The sequence below is a fragment of the Hyperolius riggenbachi genome, chromosome 2, assembly GCF_040937935.1.
Source record: "Hyperolius riggenbachi isolate aHypRig1 chromosome 2, aHypRig1.pri, whole genome shotgun sequence".
In the NCBI taxonomy this organism is placed as follows: domain Eukaryota; kingdom Metazoa; phylum Chordata; class Amphibia; order Anura; family Hyperoliidae; genus Hyperolius; species Hyperolius riggenbachi.
In genome coordinates, this window is record NC_090647.1 from 46,983,210 (window position 1) to 47,004,796 (window position 21,587).

The following is a 21,587-nucleotide window of genomic DNA, read 5'->3' on the forward strand; positions in this document are numbered from 1 at the left end:
ACATTGCTTTTATGTGTGAATAAAGCATGGCTATTCCAAAACGTTTCAGAAAGTTACAGAAAAGGTTAATAGACTGTGTTTCACTTTGCTGAGAAGATTATCAGCTAAAGGGAACCCGAGGTGAGAGGGATATGGAGGCTGACATGTTTATTTCCTTTTAAATAATGCAGTTTGCTTGGCTATCCTGCGGACCTTCTGCCTCTTATACTTTAAGGCTTCTTTTACACTAAGACGTTGCGTTAGGTGCTACGTTAAGGTCGCATAACGTGCACCTAACGCAATGCATGGTGGTGGTGGCAGAGGACGTTAGCAAAGAGCCACGTTAAGCGGCTCTTTGATGTGTACGTGATGCGTACTATAGTACGCATGCGCTGGTGGAGACTACGTGAGTGGAACACTCCGCATCACGTGGTCCCACCAGCACAGTGCAGTGGATATTAATTAGCCATGTGGCTAATCACTGCGCCTGTGCAAGCAGGCGAACGCGGCAAAGCCGCTCTAACACCGTAGCATGCTGCACTTCAGATTGACGTGCAGCGTTACAATGTAACGCAACGTGGGCACTGTGAACAGCCCATTGCAGTTACATTGCTGTGCGTTGGGGAGCGTTACAGGCTGCACTAACGTGCGCCTGTAACGTCTCACTGTGAAAGCAGCCTAAGCCAGGGATCAGGAACCTTTTTGGCTGAGAGAGCCATAAATGCCACATATTTTAAAATATAATTCCATGAGAGCCATACAATATGTTTCAAACTGGGACAGTAGGGCTCATGTTCCTGTTGCCATGCTGATGTGTATAGAGTTGAACCGCCGGACAGTGGAAGTGTTAGACACTTCTTCAGCTTCTCTTGGGTTTCAGCAGCATCAGCAATTTCCCCGAGAGCCAGACAGGAGAAATACCGACTAACAGCTTGTACAATTAGATAGCGGATGTGGGGGTTGATTCACTTTGTAGGACTAGATCCCCGCACTTTGTTCCAGTAGGCTGCCTGTCAAGTGACAGGCAGCCTATTGAACCAATCAAAATGTGAGTATCTCGTCCTACAAAGTCACTGGACCTGAAAGGACCCAGAGTGGGACAATTGGAGCAGCCGTTAGTTTGGGGTAGCGCCAGTAAGTTAGTAGTGCATGCTACAGCAGTAGCGTGCCTGCTTTGAAAATGTTACTTGCGCTGCCACACTAAGCTGTGCTGCTTGATCAGTGTAGCTTAGTGACTCAACCCCTACTGATTTGTATGTAAGCCAGATGTAGCCATCAAAAGAGCCACATCTGGCTCCCGAGCAATAGGTTCCCTACCCCTGGCTTAAGCCATAGACCCTGAACAAACATGTAGATTAGATGTTTATGACAAATCTGACAAGATAAGCTGTATGCTTGTTTCACGTGTGTGATTTAGAACCTACTGACTAGAAAGATCAGAACGACTGTCAAGCAACTGGTATTGCCTAAAAGGAAGGTCTCACATCGGGTTCCATTTAAGCCCTGCACACACATATGGTGGGAATTCGACAATTCAGGGCAGAGGCTGTACAGATGCATAGCTAGCTTGCAGGCTAGCAATATGTTCTGTTACTGTGTGGGGGAAGCTGAGGGCTGATGGAGTGGCACTGGAGTGACGTCGTGTAGCGATCAGCCACATTGATCCGCCAGTCTGATCGCTGGCTGAGGATTCAGCAAGCATGCAGGGCCACTGTACACATGCTAGAGTTTTGGCAGAGGCGGTTGTTATTGGTCTCTTCAATCGAGTTTCATCTAGCATGTGTACAAAGCTTCAGTACTGCAATCACGTTCTCAATCGGCAGTAGATTGCACATGACTAAAATTATTGATCTGCCCTGCCGATCTGACAGGAAATTGCATGGTGTGTACCAGGCATTATGCTGGGGAATACTATGAGATATTTTGGCAGATAGATGGTGCAATAGATAATTTCCAACAAATCCGATCTTATTTTTGATCATTTTTCTGATCAATTTTTCATAGAAGTGTATGGAAATTGATAAGAAAAACAATTGGAAAATCGATCGGACAGTAAATCTGCTGAAAAATCTCATCATGTATTCCCAGCATTAAGGGGCCCATACACATAACGATTTTCCTGCTAATATAAAGCCGTTTCGATCACAGTGATCGAAACGGCTGTGAAATCGCCTGGCACACCGCTGACAGAACAATCAATTTCTGTCCGAAATCGATCGTTCCCGTCGACCCGTCTGCGCGGAAGATTTTTCTCGGTCGCCGGAGGGTCGGGAGTGCGTCGTTAGCGGCGTTCGAATGCAACGACCGAAGCAATACAGCGGTAATGCAATACCTGCTCCAGCCGGCGCAAGTACCCTGGTCTTCTTCTCCGCTTCGGGCTCCAGAACTACACAGAACTTCCTGTCCTGGCAGGAAGTTTAAACAGTAGAGCGCCCTCTACTGTCTAAACTTCCCCTGGACAGGAAGTTCAGTAGCCGGAGCGGAGCGGGGCCGGAGCGGAGCGGGGCCGGAGCGGAGCGGGGCCGGAGCGGAGAAGACCAAGGGACTCGCGCCGGCCGGAGCAGGTAATGTATGCGGGGGGGGGGGGGGGGGGGGTCAGCAGCTCCACAGATTGCGATCGGTTTCAGGCTGAAATCGATTCACAATCTGTTTGCAGTAAAGGCAGCCATACGATCCCTCTCTGATCAGATTCAATCAGAGAGGGATCTATCTGTTGGTCGAATCTGATGGCAAATCGACCAGTGTATGGCCACCTTTACATGCTGTAGAAACAGATCACTGTTGTTAAAGCTCTCCAGATTCTTTGAACACTAATTGCAGCTAATAAGACTGAGTGAACACAGCACAGAGGTTTTTTTGCTGCAAGTTTCAATGACTGAGAGCAGTTCTGTGAGGGCCCATTCACACAAGGACGATTTGCGGGCGTTTTCTGCGAATTCCTGAATTGCCGGCGACCACTGGCGCTTTTAGAGCGATTACAATTGAATACAATTGAAATGTTAATAAAAAAGGCAAATCAGCGAACGCTCCAAAATCTTGAAAATGTCCAGTAAAAATTTGCAAAAAAATCCCTGCTGCCAGACGCTGGCGATTTTGCTAGCGTTTTGCGATCCCTAGTGTGAACAGGGCCTAAAGCCTCGTACGTATGTACATACGATAGAGACACAATCCCTTTGGTGACATCAAAGGGCCGAGGCTGTACGGACCCATCACTAGCCAGTAGGCTAGCGACATGTTCTATTCCTATGTGGGGAAGGGGGGCGAGGTGCCGACAGAGCAGCGCAGCAGTGGGCCGAGGTAAGTAGGGAGAAAAATGCTCTCGGCCGAAGGAGTGTGGGAAGCTGCTGTACACAGACTGGATTCTTGGCAATGGAGGTGTATGGGCCTTTAGCATAGCAAGCAAATTTTTTCCTTACCCAAAAATATTGCAATGGATTTGACGAGAGCTGATTCACCCCAGAAAGGTACCCCAAAAAAACTCTGAAAGTCTATTGGCTCAGCCATCTTGTTCGGAGATGTAGCAGACCTCCAAAGGCCATCAAGGGATCCCAAAAGCCAAACGTACCTGTTAATGGCGATCATCATCTGACCATCGGTGATGCTGTCAGCATTTGCCAGATTTCGGACAATGCCCTCCATGAGCTTCAGTGGGACATATTGAACCACGCAAGCCAAGGAATTCGAGGGAGTCTCAGACTCATCTGTAAAAAGACAGCAATACAAGTCTATTGCTACATTTACAGCACTGCTCCTCACTGCTATAGGCTGCATTCTTTTTCGGGAGATTCAGTCTGTGCCTTCCCCCTCTGAGTCTGAATAGTGGGATGATGCAATCCAAGCAGAAGCCCCATTCCCAAAGCCTGAAACTGGCTGCCTCATTGCAGCTGTGTTTAAAGACATAATTGTTAGCTTCAGAAGCCTCATAAAAAAGGTACAGTAACACAAAACAGTAGCACGTGAGTACTTTGACTGATAATACTAATAAAATATTGCTGGATATAGTAAAAGTCTCAGATGTAGTCGTGATAATACACCTCGTAAAATTGTAATGTACAAAGGGAGGAAGGAGGTGCCTAACCCCCCCTCCCCCACCACCTGAAAAAAAAAAAGGATTGTTTAAAGTGAACCAGAGACGAAGCACCCTCATGTATTTTACCATATATATCAATATGAACATTAGAGAAAACACCTGCCCTGCTCTCCGTTTCATCCTCACTGCTAAAAGTGTCTGTAATCAGCTGTGATAAGAATCCCGGACTGAGCATTCAGTCTGGCTTTGCCAGGAATGATTATAGCTGAATCATTATAGCAGAGCCACAAGGGGGCAGGCTTGGGCTTGAAAAGCCCCTAGAGAAGACAGACTCAACTATAATCTTTCCATAGCAAAGCCAGGCTGAGTGCTCAGTCGGGGATTCTTATCAGAGCTGATAACAGTCAGATTAAACAGAGAACAATGAAACAAAGAGAATATTAGGTGTTTACTGTCATGTTCCCACTGATTTATAAGGTAAAATACATGAGGATGCTTCGTCTCTGGTTCTCTTTAAGGATCGATTGCATTTAAAAAGGATAAGGACAAAGCTTACCTCAATGAATAATGTATATTAAGAATACGTTTTATTGTAAGATACATTACACAACGCTTTACTCCGGCCATAACCGCTTTATCAGGCCAATATAGTATCAAAAAGGTCAGCCAATAAGTCTGGGAGCTTAAAATGGAATTTTACTTTTTGCTATTTTGCACAGCTTTTTAATTCTTTTTTTTTTTGGGGGGGGGGGGGGGGGGTTGTCAGTGTGTTTGCACTTGTGTTTTGTGACACAATTTTTTAAATAAATTGATCTAATTGGTTCATCTAGTAAAATCTTACTGCAAAATCACAATGCGGAATGTTCACACGCAATTTGTTGTGATATCAATACAAGCACAACAATTTGCAGAAATGCAGCATGCGGTGCGCAGCGCTTGCCATTCAGCAAGAAGCACATTTCACTTATGAGAATAAGTACTGTACATTATAAAAGTTGTGTTCTTGCGATCTGCAAGACGCATGCGCTTACTAATCAAATCAAGTGTTGGCTAGGAAAACATTTTTTCAGACCTTTTTGACAGTATTTCAAAAATTACTTGAAGCGTACCTGAGATGAACAAATAGAGAAAAAAATTATATATGCACGGGGCTTCCGCCAGCTCCCTTCAGGCTAATCGGTCCCATCCTCCTTCGCTGCCTAGATCCTCTGGTAGATGCCCCGTTGTGCCAACTCGCGAAGATAACGTGGCATCTACCATAGGATCTAGATGGCAGAGGAGGAGGGTGAGGGATCGATTAGCCTGAAGGTAGTCATTGAGATGTTACTCATTTCAAGGAGCTTAGAACTGCACCAATCAGAATTATGGGCTAGTGAATGGTCCAACTCCAAGCTGCATAAAGTTGCTAAAATCAACATAAAATTTTAAATTATAAGCATCTCATTCACCCTCTCTCGGTATTAACATCTTCAGTGCACCTAAGAAACGTCTTGGCAGAGGTCTCCCAGTGGAATGGGTCAACTTTGGGCTGTTCTCAACCAACAGACTAGTGTTCTGCTAGGGTAACTTCACACCAGCATAGATAATTGTAGCATATGGGCATAGAGGTTTATGGGAGTTTTTGCAGAACAAAAAAAAAAATCTAAACTTCAAGAAGCATCTAAACATCACACAACTATAGAACTTGCATAAGGATGATCAAAAAAATTGTATAGTACTGATGGCAAGAGATCCATCTAATCTACTCACATATACCTACAGTACTGAACTTATGATGGGGTCTAGATTAAAAGTTGCCATATTGGGTCAATGTAAAAGTCATTACCCCCTTTTACCCCAGCCTTGTGCACCCTAGCCTTTTGACCATAGCCATCATCCAAATTAATTTTATATTTCTTACCTGTTGATGAGATAACAGCAAATAACTCCTTTAAGGATGGCAGAATTAATGATGTATCAAGATTCCATATGTTCTGCAGAAGGCCACTGACTCTGTTCACCTGGTCCAGGAACTGTATAATGCCCTCCTCACCTTCTGAATAACAATGAAACTGACCAAAGCATCTGATGAGCTGTTGGCAGAACAAAACTTGGTGTTGTCCCACTGGAATACACTGTGAATAAGATGTCAGTAGTTTGCTGATCCTCACACAAATTTTAAGGCTTGGTCTTTCACACACAATACGAAGGACTTCTATTCTCAGCAGCCTAAAAATCTCTGCCGTGTATGGTTTGTCCAAGACAAACTGAAGCCCCAGGTGGATGTAGTCCAAAATGAAGGCATGTCTCCTTCCAAGGGAGCCATATCCTTCCTGGAGAAGATTCAAGATGAACCTAATGTTGAAAAACTCTTCAAATTCTTCTGGGTGGTACCTGCCGAAGACTTCGAGAACTTCCCTTGCAGTCTCCCGGGCAAAACAGGACTCACCCAAAAAGAAGAGCTTGGTGGAGAGTTCCAGCATGGACCAGCATTGTTCGCTGTCGATAGGCTGCTTGGAGGCTTCAATCACTCTTCGAGCTAAGCTCTGTTTGACATACATGGGGTAGGAAGACTGCATAACGGCTTCTAAAATCTTATCCATGGCTTCTTTTTGGAATCCGATTACGATATCTCAACTTTGTCCAGATACCATAAGCAACAAAACTGGAAGATAATTGGAGAAAGATTATCACTTAACAGACTACACATTAAATGTAAGGTACACACATGAGAGAAGTGTTGACCGTTGGGGATCGGGAAATGATCCCTTAGGGCCCGTTTCCACTAGGGCGGTTTCGCCGCGATTCTGCAGAGTTTCCCTGCACATCATTCGCACTGGGAAACTCTGCCATAGGGGATGACGGCGGCGCGGCGGAATCGCTTGCGGGAGCGATTCGCCCGGGACCCCCCGCAGATTTCGCCACGGAGGCTGCAAATCATTTGGGGACCAATGCTATACAGACACATCATTAGCCTTCAGGCTAATGATACATTTATTTGCTATGGAGAAGGGGAGGGGGGGGGGGGGTGGAGGCACTTATCCATATAGATTGGCCTTAATTATGTTTAGCTGCATGTGGTAAAAGCAGCTTGCTATTCTGGTATGCTATACGGCAGATCAGGTTTTACTGGTTTAGCAATATGCTTGTTCCTGAGTTTTGACTCAGACATTATCTATGCCAGAAGATCAACAGGACTGCCAGGCAACTGGCATTGTTTAGAATGAAATAAATATGGCAGCCTCCACATCCCACTCACCTTGGGTGTCCTGCATTATAACTGCCATTGGCAGGGCCTCTTTATAGCTACTTATAGAACGTGTTACCATATCAAGCCTATAATAGGATCTCTCTATTTCAAGCCATAAATCTCTCCTTTTTCTGCTAAGATCAGGTTTTGCTGTGTCATTCTATTCTTGCAAGGTAATCTTTATGAATAATAGACAAGGCAAGGACTAGAGATAGAGGATTTGGGAGGAGAGGTGTCCCCTTTCATCGCTGTATATTCCCCATCCTGAAGGGGGCATTTCTAAATGAGGATCTGCATTGGTTTTGGATTTCCTCTGCAACACCGCCTGCCCCTATTACAACTAAACATTTATTTTAAGAAACATTTTCCTCGTTACTTATGTTTCCAGGATCACAAGCACCGATTTACTAACCTCTAAGCAGCCTCGCTGTGTTCTGATATGATCCAGGTCTGCAGACTTTCCACCTAATAGAAGAGAACGAAAATAAAAAAATCCAGTCCCAGTTTGATGGAAGAAACGTAGAAGATTTACCTGTGTTAAACCAAACCTGAAGCAAAAATAAACTCATGAAATTATGAATTATATGTGCAGTACAGCTAAAAAAAAAAGAACATTAGTAGCAAAGAAAAAAAGGCCTCCTATTGTTTTCCAGTACAGGAAGGGTTAAAAAGCTTCAGTTGTTATCTGAAGGGTTAAAAAGCTTCAGTTGCTATGCAAAAAAGCTTCTCTGAGCTATTTGGTGGAATACAGTCCTGTTTTCTGAAGCACTTAAAGTGAACCAGAGACGAAGCACCCTCATGTATTTTACCATATATATCAGTGGGAACATTAGAGAAAACACCTACCTTGCTCTCTGTTTCATTCTGCACTGCTCAGCCTGCTTGTTACCAGCACTGATAAAATCCCAGACTGAGCATTCAGTCTGGCTTTGCTCAGGAATCATTATAGCTAAGTCTGTCTTCTCTGATGTCTTTTCAAGCCCAAGCCTGCCCCCTTGTGGTTCTGCTCAGGAATCATTATAGCTGAGTCATTATAGCAAAGCCAGACTGAATGCTCAGTCGGGGATTTTATCTGGTCTGGTAAGAAACAAGCTGTGCAGTGCAGAATGAAACAGAGAGCATGGTATGTGTTTTCTCTAATGTTCCCACTGATCTATATGGCAAAATACATGAGGGTGCTTCGTCTCTGGTAAACTGTAATCAGCAAAGAAATAGTGAGAGACAGCGGCTTGAGATAAGGTTTTACTGCAGAAAAGTTAAAAGAGTAATTATTTCTGCTTTGTTTTATAGTTGAAAAGACAGTATACTTTTAAAACTGTAACTGTGACAGAATGATGCAACATTATTAAAAAATATCTATATAACTGAAAATAAAAATATGAGACTTTTTTCTTTGCTACTAATGCTCTATTCCTTATCGGTACTACACATACAATTCCATCAATAAACCCGAGCTGCACACAGGGTTGGAGCTGGTCAGGTCTGTGTATTCTCCTCACTGGAGTTGACTGTGTCTGGAGCTGCTTTGCTGTTAGGCGCTGACCTCCGATAACAAGAACCTCAATTTTGCCTGCATTTAGTTTAAGCTGGTTGTTTGTCATCCACTCCTGAAGCTCAGCTAAGCATGTGTTTATGTTTGGAATGGGGTCTGTCATGTCAGGTTGGAATGACAATTATACCTGGGTGTCATCAGCATAGCAGTGGTATGTCAGACCATGTTTTTGGATGATTTTCCCAAGTAGCAGCATGTATATGGTAAACAACAAAGGGGATAGTTCCGAGCCCTGGGGCACACTATATTTTAGTGGAACAGGCTTGGACCGGAAAGACCCCAAGGCAGGGCCGGGCCAAGGCAGAGGTGAGAGAGGCTCCAGCCTCAGGGCGCAGGGTAGGAGGGGGGCACAACTCACTCAGCTATCATTCCCCTATTGCGTTTGAAGCAGAGAGAAATAAGAAAATGGCATACGTGGCAGTGACTGCAAGCCAGATAACTAGAGATTAAGGTGTTGGGGCCCTGGGGCGCCTCTTACTCTAATAGCAATCGGTGTGCTGGGGTGAGTGGGAGGGGTGGAGGGGTGCATTTTGGTGTCTCAGCCTTGGGTGCTGGAAGACCTTGTCCCGGCTCTGCCCCAAGGCTACCCTTTGGGTTCTGCCAGCCAGGAAGGAAGAGAACTATTGGAGGACTAAACCATCAATGCCACAATACTCCTGCAGCCTGTTAAGCACACAGGAACTTTCACAGATATATAGTAGAGACAGTTCTTTCACTTACAATCCAGTGCCAAATTCAGAAAATCTAACAAAGGACTCCCCTTAAGCTAATCTTACAGGTGGGCCCCTACTGATAAACAAATTACTTTCCAGGACTTTGTTAGTAAGTTGAATTTGTTGGTAAGTTGAGTCCTGTGTTATACATGGTAAAACATGCATAAACGATTTATTTTCGAACAACTCTGGGTCTGGACATTTAGTATAAACTGTTTGTTGGTTGTTTTCAACGTTCTTTTAATTTGTTTTAAACTACTTACAACAGTTCACACAATACTGAAACAGGTAACATCAAAAATATAAAATAATAAAAAAAAATACATATATTGTAATTGGAGACAATTTTGTTTGTATGTATGAAAAATTGTAACTGGAGTCATTTTCTAAGTAGGGCACTGCCTGCATTGTTAGTGTAGCATATCAGATTGAATAATTAACCTTTTTTGGATGCTTCAAATATCCAATCCTGTGCAGAGAAAATAAAAAAGAAAAAAAGTAAAGAAAAGAAAAACATCCCTTTATTTCCCTTGAGTTGATCATCTGAAGTAAATACAACTTTAACTTTACATCAAAGCCCCCCCCCCCCCCCCCGCCCCTCCCCACACACACACACCAGAATAGCATTCTGTACGCTGTGTAATGCAGTGGACACACCCCTTCCTTCCCAGCCAACACTGGAAATAATTCTCATTTCATTTCATCCTAAATTTCAAATGCTGATGGAGGCTTAACAAAGCAACATGGGTGATACATGTTATTTACAAAGTTAAACAACAAACCATGCTGCTTTCTCATAGCAATTATTTCATAATTCTGGAGTCCCCCTTTAACTGTATAAAAATAGTTCTACAGTTATATAAAACTAAATAGCCCCAGATGAAATGTATGATTTATATGGGACGCCTTTTCTACCACTCACCTGCGCCTCGGTTACGCTGGACAGAGATCACGCAGAAGTCACCATCGGAGGGATTTGGGAGAGAATAATGCAGTGTTTTCCAGAAGCTCGGAGAGCAGGCTGGACGTGCTGTGACAGTCAGTCATGAATGATCCGCAGGCGGGGTACGTTCTCCTGTGTCTCCTGGTCCCAGGCAGAGCGTGAGATGCTAGGAGGGACACTGCGTCTCCTCACTGCAGGATGCTGAGAAGAATTCTGTGCCCAAAGTTCAATATCTCCTCCGCTGTCTGAAAGGCTCTCCCTGGAGTGCAATCCACGCCCACCGCCAGACCGCACAGCCAGCGCTCTCGCCACACACCCCCCAAGCAAGGACACTGAGACAAGCAGGCGAGCGACAAGCTGCGAAATCCCACTTCTGATCACGAGAAAAAAACAATCCCTTCAGTTCAGCTCTGTATACTGCTGCCATTAAAAGTGCTATCAAACTCAAAATACATTTTTGCTCTAAAACATTAAACACAGCAAAAAAAAGCAACAGAAAACATGCAAAGACTGATATTACATCACTGAAAGGCATGTTTACACTTCACTAATGATAACATTGATAACATTGCAGATTGTGGGACAAATTATCAGAATGTCTTATAATTAAAGGACAGTGAGAGCGATATGGTGAGAGGGATATGGTGGATGCCATATTTATTTCCCCAATCCCCAACAGGAAACATAAGTCTAGAGGCATGTATGCATCCTTAAAGAGGAACTCCGGTAAAAAAAGAATGTAATAAAAAAAAGTGCTTCATTTTTACAATAATTATGTATAAATGATTTAGTTAGCTTTTGCCCATTGTAAAATCTTTCCTCTCCCTGATTTACATTCTGACATTTATCACATGGTGACATTTTTTACTGCTGGCAGGTGATGTCAGTGGAAGGAGAAGCTGCTTGCTTTTTTTGGCAATTGGACCCAGCTATAAACAACTATTTTTCACAACCACCAGACCACTCAGAGCCAGGGTGTCTGAACACTTTTTGGGAGCAGGCTGGTCCACTCAGAATATCTCCAATGTTGCCAAACATTATCGGCAGGTACATGGTGGGGACATGTCGGGTTTCTCCTTCCACGGAATAGAGAGGGTTTTTTTGCCCAAATGGGGAGGTGATTCTCAAGCCCTGATTCGCAAGAGGGAAGCACTCTGGATCTTCCGCCTTGGCACCAGGTCACCCAAGGGTTTAAATGCCAGGTGGGATTTGGCTTTGGTCACGAGTTAAGGTAAAGTGACCAGATTTTTGTGGGTTCAACCTGGGACGGGGAGGGGGGCGTGGAGGGGGGGGGCGCGGCGAAAAGTGGGGGGGGGACTGAGGAGCGCGCAGCGCCGAAGACCGGGGGCGGGGGGGGCTGCGCGCCGCGGCGAAAAATGGGCGTGGCCATGACATTGTATGGGCGGAGCTAACGTAATGATGTAACAGCGAGGCATAAGAAAGCAGTGTTTACGCCATGATGTGGACAAACGAGACTTTGCATCATGGGTGTGCAGAAACTGTGTGATGCTAATAGCATACCGTAACCACAAAGCAGCAAACATAGCCATCTATGACCATTAAATAATAAATGAAGTAACAGTTCCCCCGGACACCAGAAAATAAACGCAATAGGCAACATGTCAGCACAAAATAACCGCAATGCGGGCAACATGTCAGTATAAAATAAATGCAATGCGGGCAAACATGTCAGTATAAAATAAATGCAATGTGGGCAAACATGTCAGTACAAAATAAACGCAATGCGGGCAACATGTCAGTACAAAATAAACGCAATGCGGGCAAACATTTCACTAGAAAAGAAACGCAATGCGGGCAAACATTTCACCAGGCAAGAAACGCACTGCGGGCAAACATTTCACCAGGTAAGAAACGCAATGAGGGCAAACATTTCACCAGAAAGGAAACGCACTGCGGGCAAACATTTCACCAGGCAAGAAACGCACTGCGGGCAAACATTTCACCAGGCAAGAAACGCACTGCGGGCAAACATTTCACCAGGCAAGAAACGCACTGCGGGCAAACATTTCACCAGGCAAGAAAACGCACTGCGGGTAAACATTTCACCAGGTAAGAAACGCAATGCGGGCAAACATTTCACCAGAAAGGAAACGCAATGCGGGCAAACATTTCACCAGGCAAGAAACGTAATGCGGGCAAACATTTCACCAGGCAAGAAACGTAATGCGGGCAAACATTTTACCAGGCAAGAAACGCAATGCGGGCAAACATTTCACCAGGCAAGAAACGCACTGCGGGCAAACATTTCACCAGGCAAGAAACGCACTGCGGGTAAACATTTCACCAGGCAAGAAACGCACTGCGGGCAAACATTTCACCAGGTAAGAAACGCAATGCGGGCAAACATTTCACCAGAAAGGAAACGCAATGCGGGCAAACATTTCACCAGGCAAGAAACGTAATGCGGGCAAACATTTCACCAGGCAAGAAACGTAATGCGGGCAAACATTTCACCAGGCAAGAAACGCAATGCGGGCAAACATTTCACCAGGCAAGAAACGCAATGCGGGCAAACATTTCACCAGGCAAGAAACGCAATGCGGGCAAACATTTCACCAGGCAAGAAACGTAATGCGGGCAAACATTTCACCAGGCAAGAAACGCAATGCGGGCAAACATTTCACCAGGCAAGAAACGTAATGCGGGCAAACATTTCACCAGGCAAGAAACGCAATGCGGGCAAACATTTCACCAGGCAAGAAACGCAATGCGGGCAAACATTTCACCAGGCAAGAAACGTAATGCGGGCAAAGTTCACCTGGAAAAGAAAGCATTTACTCACCTGGCAGAAGTCTCCTCTGGCGCGCTGCTCCGTCCCGGGACCGTCTTGTTCCTCCTGCTCTGGTCTCCCGCGCTGACAGGGCTACGGCAAGATGGCGCCCGAAACCCTGTACTGGAGACACATAGTCTCAAGTACAGGGCTTCGGCAGCCATCTTGCTGTAGCCCTGCTCGCCTGCCGGTGTCGGAGCAGACACCGGAAGAGGAGGCTGGAGCGGGGCTGCAGGCAATGAACTGGCACGGCGTCTATAGACGCCGCTGCCAGTTCATGCGGAGAGAGTGGCCAGAGTCCCGAGGCCGGGACGTCCCGCTGCTGAAAGCGGAACGTTTCCCGGGACCTCATGGTGCCTGGGACAGCGGACCCCGAATCCGGGACGCGTCCCGGGCAATCCGGGACGTCTGGTCACTCTAGTTAAAGTGAACCTCCAGACTAAAAATCGACTCAGCAGAACTGAAAAGGCCTGGTGTTTCTTTAACAGTTTCACAGCATCAGAACTTTGTTTCTCTTATACAAGCCTAATTTTTAGCTGCACAGAAGAAAACTGCCCGGGCAGTTTTCCCCTTATGCTGTGCAAAGCATGATGGGATTTCTGATGTTGTTGTTCTCGTTCTGCTGTTTTGATGCAATTTTTTTTTTTTTTTTTTTACATTTTGAATTTGACATTTGAAGCCTAGTGTGTGCAGCTGGGAGAGGTGACCAGGACACAGGACAGTTGGAACTGTGTCTCATGCTCCTTGTCACCTCCTTTCAACCAAAAAGATGGCTGCCCCCATGACAAAGATGGCAGCCCCCATGAATCACAAACATTTGCCTGTTCTTTTAAAACAGGGTGGGTAAAAGATTATATTATCTATTCTAATTAACATAACTAATGTAACTTAATAACAGTATGTTTGTTTAGGCTGAAGTTCCCCTTTAAGGGGAGGTATATTCCAATTAATCTGGACAATATCTCATATTGTAATTAATGTGCTCAACATTTATAGCAAACCATCTGTTTGATCCCATTAGTGCATGTCGTTTTCTGTTAATGGCTGGTGTGTTACTCCTCATCCATTTAAGCTGCACAAATTTCTTAATTGATTGATTTTTTTTTTTTGTTTGCTGGCTTCTTGTATTTTAATTGTGTAAGTGTTTGGTTTTATATATTTTTATATTTCTAGTGAGTTGGTAGTTTTTGGTGGGATGTGACGAGTGATTTGTTCCCTCCCCAGGATGGGTTGGGCCATGCCCCGCCTCCTACTACCTCTCTCTTTTTAACCTGCACTCACTGAGCCATGAAATGACTATGATTAAGGACCTGGAGTCCGAAACATGTCAGTCAAGTGCTATCACCTGTAACTGGATACGTCCTGAATAAAGTCATTGGAAGTGGAGACATTGGTGCGGACCTTCCTTTTCTACGTCTATTTTTCACAATGCAATGAGGTTCACAGACAGGAAACTGTCAGCACCATGGTCCTGACATCACACTATGGGAGGGGTTTCATCACAATATTAGCCATACAGATGTCCCTGATGATCCGTTTGTGAAAAGGAAAAGATTTCTCATGGGAAAGGGGTGTATCAGCTACTGATTGGGATGAAGTTAAATTCTTGGTTACGGTTTCTCTTTAAAGGACAACTGAAGCGATTGGGATATGGAGGCCGCCATGTTTATTTCCATTTAAACAATACCAGTTGCCTGGCAGCTCTGCTGATCTATTTGGATGCATTAGTGTTTGAATCACACCAGAAACAACAAACATGCAGCTAATCTTGCAGATCTGACAATCATGACAGAAACACCTGATCTGCTGCATGCTTGTTCGGGGTCTATGGCCAAATGTATTTCAGGCAGAGGATCAGCAGGACTGCCTGGCAACTGGTAATGCTTAAAAGGAAATACATATGGCGGCCTCCATAGCCCTCTCGCTACAGTTGTCATTTAAAGTAGGAGGATCAGCAGAACAGCCAGGCAATTTACATTGTTTCAAAGCAAATAAATATGTTAACCTCCATATCCCTCTCACTTCAAGTGTCCTTTAAAGTGGACATGAACTGCTGCACAGAACAGAATGGAAATAGAAAAGCCACCATGTATGTTGCACACCAGAGAAGAGTGAAAGGTTTGTGCTTCTATCCAGTCTTCACCTGACTTATATACTGGCTGCCTCAAGTCTACTGACTAATTTAAACTGACTCTCGTCTAATGAAAATGGCAAAGCGTTTGCATGCTGCATTCGCCTACCAGATTATGCAGGACCAAAGGCTACCTCCCTTCCATTCCTGCAGGAGTTGGCCTGCACAAAATACTTGCATCTCAACAGGGGCGCCGCTAGTCTGGGGAGAGCACCATCCATGTGTTCTTGCCCTCCCCCCCCCCCCTTAGAGGCAGTTGCGGCGCTCCCGGGCAACGGTTGCTTTGTGGGGGTGTTTGCGCTGCCCCCATTTCTTGGGGGTACAAGGAGGCCTACACGCAGCGCCCCAGTTGAGATGCAAGTATTTTGCGTGGGCCAACTCCTTTGGGAATAGCAGGGAGGTAGCTTTAGGGCCCGTTTCCACTGCGTCTCGCGGCCATGTGCGGTGGCACTTTCTGACAAATCCCAGAAGCCGTGTCATGCATGGGATTCGCAGCCTCCCGCACGGAAACTGATGGCAATGTCGGCCAAATCGCTAAGGTAAGCGATTCGGCCGGTGTCGCCATACTTTCCTATGGCAGAGTTTCCCCGCGCGGTTTGCCTGTGGGGAAACTCTCCGAATTCAGCCCGGTTTCCGCTGTAGTGGAAACGGGTCCTTAGATCCTGCATATTCTGGTAGGCGAATGCAGCATGCAAACGCTTTGCCATTTTAATCAGACGAGAGTCCGTTTAACTTAGTCAATAGACTTGAGGAAGCCAGTATATAAGTCAGGGGAAGACTGGTTAGAAGCACACACCTTTCACCCCTTTCTGGTAGCCACCATGTACGTATTTAGAGAGTTTTGCTTGTCTAATTCCCCCTCATCTGTGACTAATCACAACTGTAATTTTATCTATCAGCTGTGTCAGCACTGGAATCTCAGCAGCCTCGACAGAGCAGCTAATTTGTAAACTGAGGATGTTAACCCTGTGTCTGCTTCCATGAAAGCAGGAAGTAAACACTCTGCATATTTATAGCAGGATTTGTATTGGCTGTAACAAAGAAATGTTGTCACTTAGTGACAAAGAGCTGTAGGTCACTTAGGAAGACTTATGGGTCTATTTCTTCAGAATACATTTTCCTTTTCAATTTTCAAAAAATAATTTCAAGTTTTTGTGTTTTTTTAAGCATTCATTTAAAACCCCCCAATTCAGACATTTTTTGAATATGCATTTAACAGAACATCATTTTAAATTAATGATGAATACAAACATCTAGGAGCATTGCGGATGTTGTAATATTAAAAAGGAAAATGCTGCTGCATTGATTCATATCTTCCTCAGAGACCTACAGCTGTCTGCTCACACCCGTTGGCCTCAACCACTTACTGTTTAAACTGAACCACTTGCTAGGTAGTTACAGATTTTCAGAAAGGGAGTTATTCATGTTAAGATTCATATAAAAACTAAGCCTGAACTTGAGATGCAAACGAATGTTCTAGTAAAGTGAATTCCTACCATGATTGAAAAATGAACAATTCTTTAACTCCTTAACTCAAACTGGACGATTTTATGTGTCCAGATTCATTACTGTTGCCGATAACATGATGCACTGGTTAGTCCTGTCAATCAGCAGCAGGTGCGTGTGCCCACGTACGCTCCCGCCACTCATTCATATTGGGATTTACATGGTTGTGATTGGTGAAGGGGAACATGTGTTCCCTGAGCCAATCGAAGTGCCTGGAATGAATAATGAAAGTAAAACAGAAAGATTGAACACTGCCTGGATGGAGTTTGTAGCACCATCTAGTGGCCAAAATTAAAATGAAAGTTAAAAAAAGATATTTGACAATTATTAATACCTTATGAATTCCCCTCTCCCCAACCAAACATAAACATAAAAAAGTAATAGTTAAAAAAATACATAAATATTTACCATAGGGCCTGAGCTTTTTTTCATGTGTATGTAATGGGGTTATTTAGTTATTTTTGCAAATAAGGCTTCTAATTGTTGATAGGGTACAAAAAACACCAAATAATATATTGTTGCCATACATTATACTAGGAACATAATTTAAATGTTGTGATAGCTGGGCAAATAAAATGTATGTGTTTTATCTATAGTAGTATTGTTTATTTAAAAACTATAGGGTATGTAATTAGAGAAATAGTGTTTTTTCATTTTTGTCCTTGTATTTCCCTATAAAATGCATAGAAAATAAAGTAAAACAAATATCTCCCCCAAAAAGCCTAATCTGTGGCGAAAACTAGCGGTTAAGTTATGGCCAAATGAATGGGAGGAGCACTGACGGGAAAATGGCTCTTGCTAGAAAGTGTAAAATAGCCTGTGGGGTTAAGTGGTTAAAGAGGAACTCCAACCTAAACAAACTTAGGCCTAGTGCACACCAGAGCGGTTCGGCTGCGTTTTGCGATCCGCTTGCGGCTGCGGATACGCTAGGGTAATGTATTTTAATGGGCTGGTGCACACCAGAGCGGGAGGCGTTTTGCAGAAACGCATACTCCCGGGCTGCTGCAGATTTTGGATTGCGGAGGCGTTTCTGACTCAATGTTAAAGAGACACTGAAGCGAGACTAAATCTCGCTTCAGCTCTCGTATATAGCAGGGGCATGTGTGCCCCTGCTAAAACGCCGCTATCCCGCGGCTTAACGGGGGTCCCTTCACCCCTAACACACCCCCCGCAAAAGTTGGTCGCAGACTTGGTCGCTACATTTGTCTTCCTGGAGGCAGGGCTAACGGCTGCAGCCCTGCCTCCCAGCGCGTCTATCAGACGCGCATCGCCGCCTTTCCCCCGCCCCTCTCAGTGAAGGAAGACTGAGAGGGGCGGGGGAGAGGCGGAGATACGCGTCTGACAGACGCGCGTGGGGCAGGGCTGCGGCGGTTAGCCCTGCCCCAATGCGGAAACGCTTCCCCGCATTACGGAGGGGATTTGAGGGGACAGGATCCCCCGTTAAGCCGCGGGATAGCGGCGTTTTAGCAGGGGCACACATGCCCCTGCTATATATGAGGTCTGAAGCGAGATCTATTTTCTCTTCAGACTCTCTTTAAGTATAGGAAAACCGCAAACCGCTCTGAAAAACGGCAGTTCAGAGCGGTTTTGCAGGCGTTTGTTACAGAAGCTGTTCAGTAACAGCTTTACTGTAACAATACATGAAATCTACTACACCAAAAACGCTTCACAAAACCGCAAAATGCTAGCTGAAACGCTACAGAAAAAGTTTGCTAGCATTTTGCGGATCTGCTAGCGGTTTTTGGTGTGCACCGGGCCATACTGTCATTAAGTTACATTAGTTATGTTAATTAAAATAGATAGGTAATATAATGTCTTACCCACACTGTTTTAAAAGAACAGGCAAATGTTTGATTTCATGAAGGCAGCCATCTTTTTGGGTGAAAGGAGGTGACAGGTAGCATAAGACACCGTTCCAACTGTCCTGTGTGCTGATCACCCCTCCCAGTTTTTAGGCAACGTGAACAACAACATAGGAAATCCCATCATTTTTTGCACAGCATCAGGGAAAAAACGCCTGGCGGTTTTCTTTGATGGGTGGAGCTTAGCTAAAAATGCAGCTAAAAATGATGCTTTGGTAAGAAAAACAAAGTTCTGATGCTGTGAAACTGTTTAAGAAACACCATGCCCTTTCAATGCTGCTGAGTAGATTTTTAGTCCAGAGGTTCACTTTAAGCAAACCTTTGAGGGTAAAAAACAGAAAAGTTAGAAACTTACCTAAGATGATGGAAGCCTCTGGATGGTCCCCCAACCCAAACGCTGCTGGCTGGGACCCTCTTCTTCTTTGCAGCCATGCTCCTGTCCATGTTTGAACACAGTTATACTGCGCATGCAAGAGTACGGTCCGTGCCTGTGCAATATGGTTGCACTTGTACCCAGATGGGTGTGCGGCCACAAGAACATATCCCATAACCTCGTGTCCGCTTTGTGGGTGTACCTGGTGGATGAAAGTCAAGAGATGAAATCCACTGGAAATAAAAAAAACAACAGAAAACAATAGTAAAACAATATACAGTGGGATGCAAAAGTTTCGGCAACATCATGGGCGTCCACAGAAAATTTTCCGGGGGGGGGGCAAAAATGTGGGGGGTGGGAGGCATGCGGCACGTAGCGAGACTTCTCCGCCGCTCATTGAGCTTCCGCTAATCAGGAAGCACAGAGTGGTGGAGAAGGCAGTGACCAGTGTCACGTGATGATGACGATGCGCGCCATCGCCCGGAATGCAGAAAGAAGGTAAGTAAATCCTCTCTGCCCGCTGATGCCCGCTTCTGTTTGCCACTGCTAATTTGGAGGGGGGAAGTGCCAGAAGGAGGGGACCCAGGTGAGGAAGGTGGGGGGTCTGGCCTCCCTCCCCGCCGCTGTCCATGCTGCCCCTCCTTTTGTGTAGCTTCCTCCTCCTGCGGGTTTGTGTGGCTGGGGGGGCCGCAGCTGGCCAGGTGGGGGCGCATGCCCCATTTTGCCCAACGTGCGAACTCCCATGGGCAACATTGTTAATCGTCTTGATTTTCCTGCATAAATCGTTGGTTGTTACGATAAAAAATGTCAGTTAAATATATCATATAGGAGACACACACAGTGATATTTGAGAAGTGAAAAAAAAAGTTTATTGCATTTACAGAAAGTGCGCAATAATTGTTTAAATAAAATTATAAGTCATTTTATTGATTCCAAAACCTTTAGAACTAATTATTGGAACTCAGATTGGCTTGGTAAGCTCAGTGACCCCTGACCTACATACACAGGTGAATCCAACTGTGAGTAAGAGTATTTAAGGGGGTCAATTGTAAGTTTCCCTCCTCTTTTAATTTTCTCTGAAGAGTAGCAACATGGGGGTCTTAAAACAACTCTCAAATGACCTGAAGACAAAGATTGTTCACCATCATGATTAAGGGGAAGGATACATAAAGCTGTCTCAGAGATTTCAGCTGGCTGTTTCCACAGTTAGGAACATATTGAGAAAATGGAAGACCACGGGCTCAGTTCACGTTAAGGCTCAAAGTGGCAGACCAAGAGAAATCTCGGTTAGACAGAAGCGACAAATGGTGAGAACAGTCAGAGTCCACCCACAGACCAGCATCAAACCTACCTACAACATCATCTTGCTGCAGATGGAGTCACTTGTGCATTGTTCAACATTCGGTGCACTTTACACAAGGAGATGCTGTATGCAGAAAAAGCCTTTTCTCCAACAGCACAAACAGAGCCGCTTGAGGTATGCTAAAACACCTTTGGACAAGCCAGCTTCATTTTGGAATAAGGTGCTGTGGACTGCTGAAACTAAAATTGAATTATCTGACAGGTTTTGGACTAGTCCATCTCTTCATAGGGGATTCTAAGCAAGGCTTTTATTTTTTTTAAAGATATTCCCTAAAAAGGATTTAAACAATGATGCTGGCCAGCTTCCCTGCTCGCTGCACAGTTTTTTTGGCAGTTGGACAGAGCAACTGCCATTCACTAAGTGCTTTTGAAAATAAATAAATCCCTGAGAATACCCTATGAAGAGATGAACTAGTCCAAAACCTGTCGCTTCTGTCAGATTTCTACTACCTGCTGTAAGTGACAGCAACATAGGAGAAAAGTAATTTATGGCTTATTTTACTGTGTAAAAAATGTACTTCTTATTTGTATATGTTTGCACATATTTTAAATTTTAAAATGTTTCGCCATAGTGCCCCTTTAAGTTGAGCTTTACATATTTTTAGAATGAGAAGCATATATGAATTCAGATTGCCTACCTTATGTATATGAATTCAAATGCTTGACGGCTCCATGCTGATCGGAACAGATTTCACAAAGACTGGCAGTGTCGAAGAGAAAAAAAAGTCACTCAGTTTATGCAGTTGTGGAAAACAGGCAACTATTATTCCTGTTCAATTCAGCTAGTTAGAGGAACATACCTGGTCTCTCTGTACTAAAAAATAAAACAAATACAAAGCACACACAACAGATTAGAAGAGTCATGAAACTTTGGCTAAACAGTCTGCTTTAGGCCTCTATCAGACGGGCAGTGAATTCGCTGTCTGTCAGCTGCTCTCCTGCCCTGACTGGGCACTTGTTAGCACTCGTTACAGGGGCTGAACAGGTGAAACTCCCGTGAAGTTACATGTGTGCACGGCCGCAGCCGTGCTCAGACGCAGCATGTCGCAGTTTCTTTGCCGCTGGGTAACGGTACAATGTGTCAAGAGGTGACCACACATGGTGGTACAAGCGCTA

The 21,587-nt window shown here is 44.7% G+C and overlaps 1 protein-coding gene across 4 annotated transcripts in view; it reads right to left on the reverse strand.

The window, feature by feature from the left end:
• USP35 (ubiquitin specific peptidase 35) overlaps window positions 1–21,173 on the reverse strand; it is a 59,197-nt gene extending 38,024 nt beyond the window's left edge. Inside the window, exons 1-7 of one of the 4 annotated variants that reach the window (XM_068266728.1) lie at window positions 21,110–21,173; window positions 19,092–19,311; window positions 10,426–10,819; window positions 9,945–9,972; window positions 7,651–7,703; window positions 5,910–6,653; window positions 3,545–3,680 (exon numbers count right to left, since the gene is read on the reverse strand). In XM_068266728.1, coding sequence (XP_068122829.1) covers window positions 3,545–3,680; window positions 5,910–6,591 — 818 coding nt within the window. In that variant the 5' untranslated portion in view covers window positions 6,592–6,653; window positions 7,651–7,703; window positions 9,945–9,972; ... (1 more) ...; window positions 19,092–19,311; window positions 21,110–21,173. The remainder of the gene's footprint in view (window positions 1–3,544; window positions 3,681–5,909; window positions 6,654–7,650; window positions 7,704–9,944; window positions 9,973–10,425; window positions 10,820–19,091; window positions 19,312–21,109) is intronic. The other 3 variants (XM_068266729.1, XM_068266727.1, XM_068266730.1) reach the window with 3 other exon arrangements.
• Window positions 21,174–21,587: the final 414 nt, after the last annotated feature.